This window comes from Alligator mississippiensis, chromosome 5, assembly GCF_030867095.1.
Source record: "Alligator mississippiensis isolate rAllMis1 chromosome 5, rAllMis1, whole genome shotgun sequence".
In the NCBI taxonomy this organism is placed as follows: Eukaryota; Metazoa; Chordata; order Crocodylia; family Alligatoridae; genus Alligator; species Alligator mississippiensis.
The window spans coordinates 34613031-34626876 of NC_081828.1; the positions used below are offsets into that span (position 1 = coordinate 34613031).

The 13846-nt window shown below is 42.5% G+C and overlaps 1 protein-coding gene across 1 annotated transcript in view; it reads right to left on the reverse strand.

Moving 5' to 3' along the window:
- ALG14 (ALG14 UDP-N-acetylglucosaminyltransferase subunit) overlaps positions 1-13846 on the reverse strand; it is a 39922-nt gene that overhangs the window by 15221 nt on the left and 10855 nt on the right. The window contains exon 3 of the mRNA XM_006266548.4: positions 2759-2881. Coding sequence (XP_006266610.1) covers positions 2759-2881 — 123 coding nt within the window. The remainder of the gene's footprint in view (positions 1-2758; positions 2882-13846) is intronic.

The following is a 13846-nucleotide window of genomic DNA, read 5'->3' on the forward strand; positions in this document are numbered from 1 at the left end:
TTTTCACCTTGATAAGAGTTCCATAATCTTTACAAGTTCTCTGGCTTATTCTTCTTATACTGTAAATAATAATTGATTGATGCCGTTTAAAAATGCCCTTAAACATTAAGTCAACATGCACTGAATGTACTCATGGAGCCTGCCAGAGACATGCTGCTTCTTTAAACTGTTGATTTTACAAAGACAAACTCTTTTTATCCTATCAGAAGCATTACCTGCATGCTAAATTATCAGTAGATAGCGACTTTAATACTGGTTCTAACAAATCTACAAACAAATGCCATAGCCATTTTAAGTCCTTCTAATAAACAAAGAATCAATTGAATTACATAGCTATTAGTTCATAGTGCTCTTCTCATATGATGTGCCATGTCAGCTCTTTGGTAACATATTTTGGTAACAAGCTGCATAGTTAGATTTTCCAGTCAATTTCATTCATAATGAGAACTTGATAAAATTGGTATCCATTAAATAAAACCTCTACTGTAGCAAGATGATTTCCTAATGCACTCATTATTCTTATTTCATATAGGCTGTTTCCTTAATTTGGATAAAAGGTACGTTTATCTTTTCTCTAATGAAAAAAGAAAATTGGCATGGAAAAAAATTGCAGGGGGTTTCACAATGACCTTGCCTTGATTTTTTGTTTTCTGTTTTTAGAGGTTTGAAAAATAAGAAGTGGCTTTAGTAGTTGTTAATATTGTAGAATGAACCTTCCCATGGAAACTCCTCGCAAGAAGTGCAGTGTTTGCTCTGATAGGAACTACTGAAGCCAGTGAGATCAGGGTCATGTCCATAAACAATTCAAAATAGCTTCTATAAACGTATATTAGAATACTATTTGCAATGTAATGCTACTTAGAATTACTAAAACAAACTGTAGGAAAGCCTAAAGGATATCTCATGACTATCAGCCTGTATCGTATATACTCCTAAAGCCAGGCTAATTATTAAAAAATCTTGATTTTCTAATTATATGGGTTAGCAGACTTGTTTAACAGGTCTTATTGAAATCTTTCAAGAAAATACAATGAATGGAAGTGGTGGTTAGTTGAAATTATATGTATTTAAAAAGTTAAGTTTTTGAACTTTATGATATATTTAAAATGTATGAACATTAGAAAAAGGAAAAATGTTTACCAAAATGTAGCTAAATATTAAAGATGGGCCAAAATCTGAGACCAAACTCTGAGAATTGAACATGCTAACTCTGGAGTTTGGCTCCAATTCAAAACTCTGTAGATCGGGCTGGTTTCTACTAACTATAGCCATGAATGCAGTAATTTGGAAACATGAGATGTTAACTTATTCAGATGACTATGTAAAAGAAACATGCTGGCTTTAATTAGCATGGGCTTACTATTTGAGGACAGTCTGCTCTTTAATAGTGACATATCTGCTTAGAAAGAGAGGATAGTCTGGGAATAAGCCAAATAATTTCAATAGCTCCATGATGAAATGAATGCACACGTAGTTGAAAAGCCCATGTAAATTATACAAGTGTGGACACACTGACATATGACAGCAATGATGGCTTGTGCCAAGTGGACATATTCACAAGGACAAGGCAGTGCTAAAATACAATCAGACCCCTAATGAGAAGCACTAATTCAATGCAACTTCCTGGTGGCCTGAATCTGCCTTTCCCAGGCCAGACACACCTGGGAGCTGGGCTGGCCTTAGAGAAGTACAGAAATTGCAGGCAGCCTGTGCTCCTGCATGCCAGTTCCTTGAAGAGATAACATCATCAAGGACCAGCAATCTGGATTGTACTAGGTTCTACCTGTCTAAAAGAAGGGATGAAATCTGCCTTAGTACCAGCTGAAAACATGCAAGGGTAAACTAGTTTTTGCTAGCCTAAGTTGCTACTGGCACAACCCTGTCTCTGTTTTCTCTCATAAGCTATGGCTGCCAAGGGATTCTAATTTACATAAATATATTTTTAGGTGTTTGGTAAACTAAGCAATTCATAATAGCAAAAAGGAGTGAATGTGCAAGATATATTGCTGTGAAATGTCCTTAATTGGGACAGCTTTTTAATTAGTAGTCTTGTTTTTATAAGGAAGTGCCAACTCTAAAGTTTTTACTTTAAAATGCATAAAACTGCACTGACTTTGTTGATTAAACTTGGAAAATGTCATAAAAATATTCTCTCTATCACACGTAAATTCAGTAGAAATTTGGTCAGATGTTCTACAGGCCCTCAGCCATAGAGTCAAACTGTAGATTTTCCAGGTAAAATGTAATACTTATCTTTTGGCAGCTATCAGTACAACCTGAAGGATGTACTTTCCTGATTCTGAGACATCAGATCATCAAATGAGGCAAATAGGATCCTTAAAACAGACTGAGGTGGGTCTCTGCTAAACAAGGCTTGGGCATTACTTGGGTAGTCTGATCTTTCTTCCTTGACATAAGTCTAGGATTCTCTGTCTTCTCTGTGGTTGATATTATAGGCAGGTTGAACAACACAAGGTACAAGCACTGCAAAAGCATTTTGTCTTTTAAGAATTTACCTGCCAGCTCTTAACTGGAAACAGTTTGGACTGGTAAGAAGAGGGCTAAATTTTGGTTATACTATATCTGGCGGGAAATTATTATAGTCTGATCTCATAATCCTTTCTTTAATGGGAGTTTTGTCTGGGTAAGGCTTGCAAGCATAAATTTATACACACTGCATAGTCTACTTTGTGGGTACCCTAAGCCCTTCTTTTGCAACAAAAAGCACTTCTCCTGAAACAAAGTTTATATTACATACCAAATCTGGCTTCAGTTTAACAGTCAAAGGAAGGGAATAACACATGGAGTACAGGGTTGTTGCCACTGACGAGATCCAAGACTGCCGGACCTCCCGACTTCTGGGAATACGATTAAGGGTAAACTGCAAGACAACAGGATAAAATGAATTAAGTTATTACATCCCTCCTGCAGAGTACATTATGGCATATATAACAATTCTGCTATAAAATGCCATTTGCTATTCACTTGTAAGCTTCTTAAGTTCCTTTGTGTTATTTTTTTCAAACTTGGGTTTTGGTTTCTTCAGGGACAAATACCTTCTGCTATAAAATGCTTAGCATGCTACAGGTGCTGCATTTGTCAAATACACTGATAAACAACAGAACTCTGCCTTTTATTCTGTCCAATAATACTTTGAAACCTTTTTTTTTAACTCAATACGCCAGTTAGCTGGAGCAACCTCATCAGTGGTATGTTAATTTAGTGCCCCACCTAGTGGACAATAAGAGACATTACATAATTTTATGTTTAATCAGTGGATCAGATTCATCTCTGCTTCTTGTCTGCATAAACTGAATGGAGATATAGTAGTGTAGAAACTAATTTAATCAAACCTCAAACAATTATTATTTTCTTTAAATGAGTGCCTAAGCAAAGGAATTAATTTCTTTATGAATTAAGAATCTATAATTGGGAAGAAGAGCTATCAAAACCAGGAAATTGGAAACTTTGCCTCCTTTTTAAACAGGAAAGAGAAAAGATTAGTTTTGTATAAAGAATACCAGGCTGACACAACCTAAGATTTTCCACTTTCCTCAAAACAGATGGCACAGGGCTAACAGGAGACTTGTCTTTTTTTTTGACATCTATGCTGCCTTCCCCAAAAAGGCTCAGGGTGGCTTACAATCATAAAAAGGTAAAATCACAAAAACAGATAAAATAACAAAAATATAAAACAATTCCCAAAGAATACCCAAGCTTCACCCCACCTGCTAAAAGAGTGCCTAAATAGAAGGCCTTATACATAGTCCCTACATCCTTGCCAGTGAATCTGTACCTTGACTTGAAGGAACCATTTTTGGAAATGTGAGGATGGGTCAAAAGGCAGTTTGTCTGCCTAGAAAGGTCAGGATTTCACTGGGAACTTGTGATTCTAACCATGTATTCAGAGTAGAGTGTGGCAGAGCACCTTTGGTGCCTGCCACTTTAAGGCCTGAGAGTAGGCAGCAAGGCAGCCAGCAGGTGTGGGCCAGCCCTGATGAGGCAGTCACATGACTGCAGGAGGGCATCGTGATAGGAGGAGGGGGTTGAGCAGCTTTGATTTCAGATCAGGCCCTCAGGGGAGCCAGCAGTTTGTTGGCTGCAGCTGTGGGGAGAACACTGCCTGGCTGAAGCCGACTAGCAACATTTTGGAGGTAAGGGCAGGAGCTATGGGGATGGCAGGAAGCTCCTGGTACTGGGTATGACTGAAAACTACACCCTGCTGGGGAAGGATGGTTTGGTGGGACTAGCTGTGGCGGGGCAGTTCCCCAGAAATGCCAGGCCAGTTGCCTCCCCAGTGAAAGGCGGGGGCACCTTATAACCCAGGCCCACATCCTGGTGGGATACTTAGAGCTAGGGCCAGGCAAAGGGGCCAGGACACCTGAGCCCCATAGGGTGTAAGACCCTGGAGGCCCTGGTGACGGGGCAGAGAAGTATAGCAGCTTCAGTGAGAGGGCAGAAGTATGTGTGGTGGCCCACAGAGAGTAGGGTGCATCGTTGTGGCCTGAAAGACTGTGTACTGGGGTGTAGAGTAGGGTTCCAAGGGTGCCCTGAACGGCTGCACTGGGGGTGTGCTGAGTAGGGCTGTAGATGTGGCCTGAAGGGCAGCACAGGAGCCAACCCCACAAGCATAATAAAATAAGTGAAGTCCCTAGTGAGAGGGCATAAGTGGAAGCCCAGGAAAGGGACAGTTAGGCCAAGGTAAGTCTATGGACGCATGAGGCGTCAGTTGGACCTCAGGCTGAGAACCCGATAAGTCCTCAGACCTGGTGAGATCGAGTTTTGGGTTGGAGGGAGACCCCGGTAAGTCCTCAAACAGGGCAAGGCCAAGGTTGAGTCAAAGGTTAAGAACTTGTGTTGGATGCTATCTGCGAGGCATGGGATGTGGTGTAGTGGTGGTATGGAGCTTTGTGTAACCCGCTTGGCAGCCTCCCGCATTTTACACCAATTATTTATTCAACAAGTCATGGCAGATGAGACAGGGCAGACTGCCCCATGACAGGTGGGCAGGCCGATGCTGAGACCCAGCCCTGAGCTGGCGCCCTGTCACACAGAGATTTCTCTTATATTTAGTTGGAAAGAATAACTGAAGATCAGGAAAAGATAACATACAACAATACTAATTTTCTAATGTGGCCCCTCAGTTAAAAAAAAAAAACTTGCTTTAATGTAGGCCAAACCTTTTTTCTCTTAAATGCTATTACTCTTTGTCATCTTCATTGGGTAGTTTTGTGAAAATGGTCTTGCAACTGTGTAAGATACTACATTTCCCCCCTGAACTAGAATTCCATGGACAGAAGGCTTATCCTGAAAGCCTAGCGTACACACCAGGGGCTCCTTACACTCCCCTCCATTCAACCCCACATGTACCCGCTGAGATACCTTACCACTCCCCCTCTATTTCAGGGACACCCACCAACTCCTGCTCCCACTCCCTCTCCTCATAGGAAAAGATCATAGGAAAGTAGGGCTGGAAGAGACCACATGGGGTCATCTAGTGCAGATGACCTCATGTTCCTCCTCCTTCCATACTAGGGTCCTCCTTCCTAAATTCCCTCATGGCTCTGTGCAGGAACTTGACCCAGTATTTATTTAGGTTTGGGTTCAGATGCACTAAATTAGTTTGGGTTCCATTCCGGTTCAAACCACTAAAAAATAAATAGTGGTTCAGTTCTGGTTTGACTCCCTTGCTCTATGCATACCACAATCCCTATGAACCCTTTCCTTCAAGTGTTGTTTGTTTGGAAAAAGTCATTAATGGTAGCAATATGTTAAATTCTTATCAGTCAGAAGAGCAGAAATGAAACAAGAATGGGTTATGCTGGAAGCGTTGAAGTGATGTAGTTGTTATGCTCAAAGGTAGTAATAGGTGCTGTCAACCAGGTGCTTGATTTGTTAACAACTGCAGAAAGTATATGAAGCTGTGCCTTCGCTAAACTGATTGCAGGCGCTTTGTGTATCCTTCAGTTGCCTCCTCTGTCTTCGGATTTTCCTTAAAATTGATCTGATACTGATCACTAATGGTTAGAACACAGATTGAGACTTTGGAATTCATCAGATACAGCAGTGAAAGGTTCTTGTGTTACATACAGGCAAACAGAAGTGCCATGGTGTGGACTGTGGGTCTTGCACATCCTGCCAGTAAATGGGGTCACTGAAGTGCATGGAGTGCTTTCAAGAAATGGCATTCCTTCTGTAAAACCTTAGGCAGCCTCACAGAGTAGACTAAGAAATTTTAAACCTGTTTTCCCAGAGCTAGATTTTTTTTCTATAAAAAATAAATTATTGCAGTTTCATAAATTCTAACTTCACAAATTTAGGCAAGAGAAAAGACATTGAATGTTTTGCCAACAGTGAACCTGAATATTTTGTTTTGATATAGGCAAGTTTTAAACACTACAAAATCAAGAGAATTTTCCCAAGTAAAAGCAATTATCAACATTAACTTGTTTTTGATCATTTAATTACGCTCTCTTTTGTAAGCAACACCCTATGATGCACAGTCCTGAAAAAAATTAGGTGCAGAAGTAACTTTATATGGATGAAGACTCAGTCATACAAGTCAAGTGCATACATGTCTACAGAACTGGGGCAAGCTTTGCTAGAAGACTAAATATAGATTTCTTCACCATGGCAAAAAACCCAAACCCCTTGCCCCACGCCAAAACTGGTTTTGATGATTTCAGCAGCATCTGGAGCCTTTTCCAGATGTTCACAAGTGGCATTGAAGAAAGAATTTGTCTTGTATTGTAAATTTCAAATTATGGCCAAACCAATTTTGTTTTCATTTTCCAAGAACATGCTCTTAGCCTGAGATGTTGCCTACCAGTGTCCTAGCCTGAAGCCAGTTTCTTGGTCCAGCTATCAACTCCAGAAAACTGTGCCCTCCAGACCTTTCATTGGTGAGTCTTTTCTCTCTCCGCTTATTGCAAAGTAGAAAAAAAACAGCTAAGCCTCCCTCATATCTTTTATTGGAAGATTGCATTATCATATCTGTATATCAAAAAGTGCACAAGCTAGTCTTTCTATTCCTAATGTGGTCCCATATGTCGGCGTTTATTTTAATTGTTTTTCCAGTATGTTATCGGGGACATGTACTGGGAGGGAAACAGCAGTACATAAGCAGTCCAGCAAATTCTGGGAGTGTGTTGGGAATAATTTCTTGATGGAGATGGTAGACAGGCCACCTAGGGGGGAAACTCTTCTCAACCTGCAGCTCACAAATAGGGAGGAATTGGTTAAGAATATGAAGGTGGAAGGTAACTTGGGTGACAGTGACCATTAAATGATAGTGTTCAAGAGCCTAAGGGAAGAAAGAAAGGAGACCAGCAGAATAAAGACACTGGACTTCAGAAAAGCAGACTTTAACAAATGCAGGGAACTGGTGGGCAGAATCCCCTGGGAGACCAGTCTGAAGGGAAAAGGAGTCCAGGAGAGCTGGCTGTTCTTTAAGGAGGTCCTTTCATGGGTCCATCCCAATATGACAGAAGAATGAGAAATGTGACAGAAGGCCAGTCTGGCTCGACAGCAATCTCTCTTTAATGAGCTGAAACTCAAAAAGCAAACCTACATGGTACCAGGGAAGAGTATAAGAGTATTTCACAGACATACAGGGAGAAAATTAAGGTAGCTGAGGCACAATTTGAGATGTAGCTGGTAAGGGACATAAAAGGCAATAAAAAGGAATTCTACAAGTATGCCAAAAGTAAGAGGAAGACCAGAGAAACCATAGGTCCCTCATGGAATGTGGAAGGCGATCTAGTTATGCATGATGCAGAGAAGGCTGAAGTACTTAAGGCCTTTTTTACTTCACCCTTCACAAACAGGGGCAGCTACCAGATGATGAATGCAGTTGGCACCAAAGATAGAGAAGGAGATGTACAGCCTAGAGTAGCACAATAACAGGATTACTTAGAGAAGCTAGATGATTTCAAGTCAGCAGGGCCAGGTGGGATGCACCCTACGGTACTCAAGGAATTGGGTAAGGTAAATTCAGAACCATTGGTTATCCTCTTTGAAAACTTGTGAAGGTCAGGTGAGGTCCCAAATTATTAGAAAAGGGCAGATATAGCGCCCTTAAGAAAGGGGGAAGAGGATTTAGGGAATGACAGACCAGTCAGCCTTGCCTTGATACCTGAAAAGAAAAGATCATAGAGCAGGTCCTCAAGGAATCTATTATGAAGCACCTAGAGAACAAATTGATCAGGAATAGCCAGCACGAATTCACCAAGAACAAGCCATTCCTGACCACCCTGATTTCCTTCTGTGATAAGATGACAGACTGGATTGGAGGAGAGCAGTTGATGTGATATACCTTGATTTTTAGCAAGGCTTTTGATGCTGTTTTCCACAACATTCTCATTAACAAGGTAGGAAATGCAGACTAGATGAAAGTACTGTAACTGGAGTAACTGGGTGGGTCATTATACTCAACAAACTGTCATCAATCAACATCTAGTTGGAAGGAGGTATCAGATGGGGTTCCCCAGGGGTCTATCCTGGGTCTGGTATTGTTCAACATTTTTATGAATGATTTGGATGATGAGATCAAGTGCATGCTTAGCAAATCTGTGGATCATAGCAAATTGGGTAGAGTTGCGGACACTCAGCAGGGGAGGATGAGGATGCAGAATGACCTGGACAGACTGGAAAAATGGTCTTCAATCAGTCAGATGAAATTCAGCAAGGACAACTGCAAAGTCCTGCACTTGGGATGGAATAATGGAATGACTGGCTAGGCTGCAGTACTGTAGAGGAGGACCTGGGGATTACAATAGACCATCAGCTGAATATGAGCCAATAGTGTGCTCTTGTGAAAAAAGCCATCCATTTACTGGGTTTTAGTAACAGGAATGTCACTTGCAAATCAAGGGAAGTGATTCTTCTGCTCTGTTCAGTACTAGTGAGGCCTCAGCTGGGATATTGTGTCCAGTTTTGGGCCACTCACTTCAAGAAAAATATGGACAGATTTAAAAAGAGTTTTGTGCAGAGTGACCAAAAATGATTAGGGCCCAAGACTCGAGACTTATGGGAAAGGGCTGAAAGAACTAGGATTATTTAGTTTGGAACAGAGAAGACTGAGGGGGGATTTTATAAGTCTTCAACTATCTGAAAGGCAATTATAGAGAGGATGGAAGTGAGCTTTTCTCTATGCCTGAGGGGACAGGACTAAGAGCAATAGCCTCAAGTTGCAGAAGAGGAAATTTAGTTTGAAGATTAGAAAGAACTTTCTATGAAAATGCTTGAGCATTGGAACAAGCTGTCTAAAGAAGCCATGGAATCCCCAGCCTTGGAAATTTTCAAGAGCAGGTTGGACAGACACTTGGCTGGAATGGTTTAATCAGAGACAATTCTACCTTGTGCAAGGGGCTCGTGAGATCCCTTTCATCCTGACTTCTCTATGATTCTGTAATTGGGGACCTCTTCATTGTTAGATACCAAATGGAGCAAACTGTCAGTTCAAAACCTGCTGACTGTAGGGAACTGCAAACTTAAAACACAAAAGCTTCAGGCCTTTACCTAGCACACATTCTTATTTTGGACAAGCGTGCAGGGAGAGCTTGTGGAAGCCTGACATTACCATGGCTTATTTCAATGTATTCGACTGAACACAGAGTACCATATTTATCTGAATCTAAGATGACTCTGAATTCAAGATGACCCCCAATAATTAGATTCTGGACATGGAAAATTATAAAATTTATAATGGAAATTATACAATTTTCCATGTCTAGAATCGAATCTTGGAGGGTTGTGTTAAATTTGTTCCTTCTATTTCTGTACAATGGCAAGAAGTGGCAGGGGGGCAAGTGGTAGTAGGGCAGGCAGCAATGGAATCAAGTGGCCTACTCCATGCCAACCTACCATCTGCCCTCCACCAGTGCCTACACATCCCATGCCTGCCCCTCCCAACTTACATTCCTTCCACCTGCCCTTACCCCAGCACCTGGCCCCCTGCCTGTCTCCCCATGCCTGTAACCCTTGATGCCTGCCCCTCCCCACAGTGCCTGCATCCCTTGGCACCTGTTCCCTTTTGCACTTGTTGCCCCCACACTTGGCCCCTTTGCTGCCTGTCCCCACCTTTGCTGTCACTTACAGCTCTGACTCCTGCTGGGGGCCTACTCTGGCCCAAAGCAGGGAGGACAGAGCCTAACCACACACCAGCTGTTGAAGCAGTTGCAGCTTCATCCCCCGACTCAAAGCCAGGGGCAGAACTACTACCACTGCTCTGTGGCCAGGCTGGGGCAGGAGGCAGCACATGCTCCATGCTCCTTGTGCCCAGCTGGAGGGGGACCCAGCAGGAGCTGGAGCTGTAAAGGGATGATAAGTGGTGGCAGGGAGCAAAGGCAGAGGGGAGCAGAGGCTGCAGAGGGGTACAGCAACTGTGGCTCCAAATCTGACCCTGAGCTTGGGGTAGGGCTGCAACCACAGCCTCCCTCCACCCCCAGGCTTTTACTTGAATCTAAGATGAAGGTCTTTTCCCCCCCTATGTTAAATGGGGAAGAAAACCTCATCTTAGATTGAAGTAAATGATTCCCAGTAATCATTCCAGGGAAATTAGATTTATTTAACATTTTTTTCATACCAAGTATTAGGATTTCTTAGTACAGCTTTCATAAGCATAAAATGCGGTCAGTATATTAGATGTATATTATTTAAGGGCCATTTGGCAAATTCTGAGGCTGCTGTTCAGGTAACAAATTCATTTTCCTTTAGAAAAAGTCTCTTTTTTTGCCAAATATTGGCTGCCTGCCTTGGCTACAAAAATATTCAAACTGAAAATATAAGACTGATGCTGGAAGCAAGAGAACATGCACCTGTAGCTGAAAATGATTGGTTTGTACTATCTAAAGACCATGTTGGCAAACAGCATGTGTTTTGGCACAAAGGGAGTCTGACCGATTCTGAATGTTCTTTTGATCCATCCTCACATTTCCAACAATGGTTTCTTCAAGTCAAGGTACAGATTCACTGGCAAGGATGTAGGCATGTGGGCATTTTATGCCCAGATGCCAAGGGGGTTATACAAAGCTCCATACCACCACTACACCATGTCCCATGCCTCGCAGATGGCATCCAAAACAGGTTAACTTTTGACCTAAACTCGGACTTACCCTGTCTGAGGATTTACCGGGGTCTCCCTCTGACCCAAAACTCGACCTCACCATGTCTGAGGACTTATCGGGGGTCTCGGCCTAAGGCCCAACTAACGCCTCATGCGTCCATAGACTTACCTTGGCCTAACTGTCCCTTTCCTGGGCTTCCACTTATGCCGTCTCACTAGGGACTTCACTTATTTTATTATGCTTGTGGGGGTCAGCTCCTGTACTGCCCTTCAGGCCACATCTCCAGCCCTACTCAACATACCCCCAGTGCAGCCCTTCAGGGCGCCCTTGGAACCCTACTCTACACCCCAGTACACAGTCCTTCAGGCCACAATGATGCACCCTACTCTCTGTGGGCCACCACACATGCCCTCTCACTGAAGCTGCTATACTTCTCTGGCTCTGCTAATCCATTTTAGATGTAGTTAATCTGGCTCTGCTAATCCATTTTAGATGTAGATATATTAACAAGTGCAAAATATATAAAATCAAATGTCAACATTAAAGTGGCTGGGGAATTCTCCAACCTGTCCTTTAGTCATCTAATCTAAGCTGTTCTTTTCACTGCTGGATGGGTCAACAGCAACTTCGGAAAGCTCCTCATACAGGTTACAGATGGTTCTATGGGCAGCAGCTCGGGAAGTCACACAGCTCCCTCAGAAGCACTGTGGTAAACATCTGGGGAAGTGGCAAGTGAAGACAGTGGACAATGGAGAAGCAAGCAATGTCTATACAAAAGGCCTCATGGAGCCCTTAGGATTTTGGGGATTTGGAAGGCTATGATTAGGTGGAGGTTGACTCTAGCTTCCTTCTCTCTCCCTCGGCACTGGGCAGCCAGACTGAAGAGGATGCCTGAATAAAGGAAAACTAACTGGTTTCCATAGCCAAGTTTTGAAGGCTGTACTAAGCCACAGGCCAGGAACAACATTTTGGTAATATCTGCTTTTGCATATGATGTTTGGTTAAGTATAATTTATAGAAACTTTCTGAAAGAATTTAGAAATATGTCTTTCTAATTTCTGACAGGTGGTGTGGAAAGAGACAAACCTACCTCCCTGATGGAAGAATAGGGAGAAAGTTGCAAGTTGCAGTTTGCAATGTTTCCAAACCTTTATAGAGACGAGCAAGAAGGCCTTATTTTGTTCTCTAAAAAGAACATTCAGAATTGGTCAGACTCCCTTTGTGCCAAAACACATGCTGTTTGCCAATGTGGTCTTTAGATAGCACAGACCAATCATTTTCAGCTACAGGTGCATGTTCTCTTGCTTCCAGCATCAGTCTTATATTTTCAGTTTGAATATTTTTGTAGCCAAGGCAGGCAGCCAATATTTGGCAAAAGAGAGACTTTTTCTAAAGAAAAATGAATTTCTATTACCTGAACAGCAGCCTCAGAATTTGCCAAATGGATTCTTCCTTCTTTTAATTGTTAAGGAAAACATAACCATAAAACTCCATTTGCAAATGGGATGGGGGCAGATGAAAGGAGAGAAAAAAACCTGTTGCTTAGAGGAAAGCTATATACCTGGTATAAAATGCTACACAGCTCTCATGCTTCAAAAATATTTGAAGAATGCTAATAATTAAACTTTAACCATTTAATCAGATGAGTGAGCACAAGTGGCACATAAAGATATCTGGCTCCTGAAAACAAACCCCACTGTTTTTCTAAATCTTATCCCACTATACATTATCTAGATACTGTTTGCTTTCATGAAGAAAAAAAAATATTCTTTATGACATAAGATATAGGAAAAATGTATTAAAGAAGCAGGAGGAAAAAGGCACTCCCCAATGGAAAAAAAATCTTTCCCTTTAAATTTTTGGAATATATAATCTCATCAAATGATGCCTGTAGCAAAGCTTGGGCACAGGACACCTACTGGGCAACACAGAGTCCAGAAAAACCCTCCCAGACTGCCTACCTGGGTTGCAAACTGGGAAGACAGTCAAGCTAGGCAAGGACGAGGGAACAATTGGGGAACATGACACAAAACAGCCATGGGGCAGTCACAGGGGACAGGCAGGTCTCCCAGATTGGGTGGTGGGGCCACATGCATCACATTTGAAGCTCCTGGGGGCAGCATGCAAGAGGGAAGCACTGGAAAAGCTCCAGGGAAATGGAGCTATGCCTGAAAACCCTGCTCTTACTGGACAGGAGATGTGGCAGATGGCAGGGGCAAGCAGCTTGGTCCAAGGGAGGTAAGTGGCCAGACTGAACACAGCTGGACAGAACTCAGGGAACCGTGAAGAGATTAGCCAGAGCCAAAAAGTGAGGCTCAGGAAGAAGCAGGAGGAGGAGAAGGTCTGCAGCAGGACTGCCTTGTTGGTTGAATGGGCAAGACAAGCCTATGGTTTTATTTGTTTGGATTACTGACCCTTAAAGGAGCAATGTTTGGGAATGGGGTCCAGTGTTCCTTAAAGGGGAACACTGGTAGAAAAGGAGGAAGCAGAGAGACTAATTTGGAAGGGAAAGCTGTTGACATCTGCTGCAGAACGTCTCTTTGGGAGAGGTGTGGGAAGCATGTAGGGGAGGAGAAGCCCTGTGAAGAAATCCAGAGGAACTCTCTTTAACCCACATGATGGACTATCTGAAAGACCAGTTCCTGTTCCTGTTCACCCCATTCTATCATTTAAGACCAAGGCATGGTGAGTGAACCCAGGGAATGAAGAGTGGGGCTATCAGCTAATACTTCTGCCACCAGAGGGCCCTAGTCCTTGCTCCTGCTACAATACCTATGAAA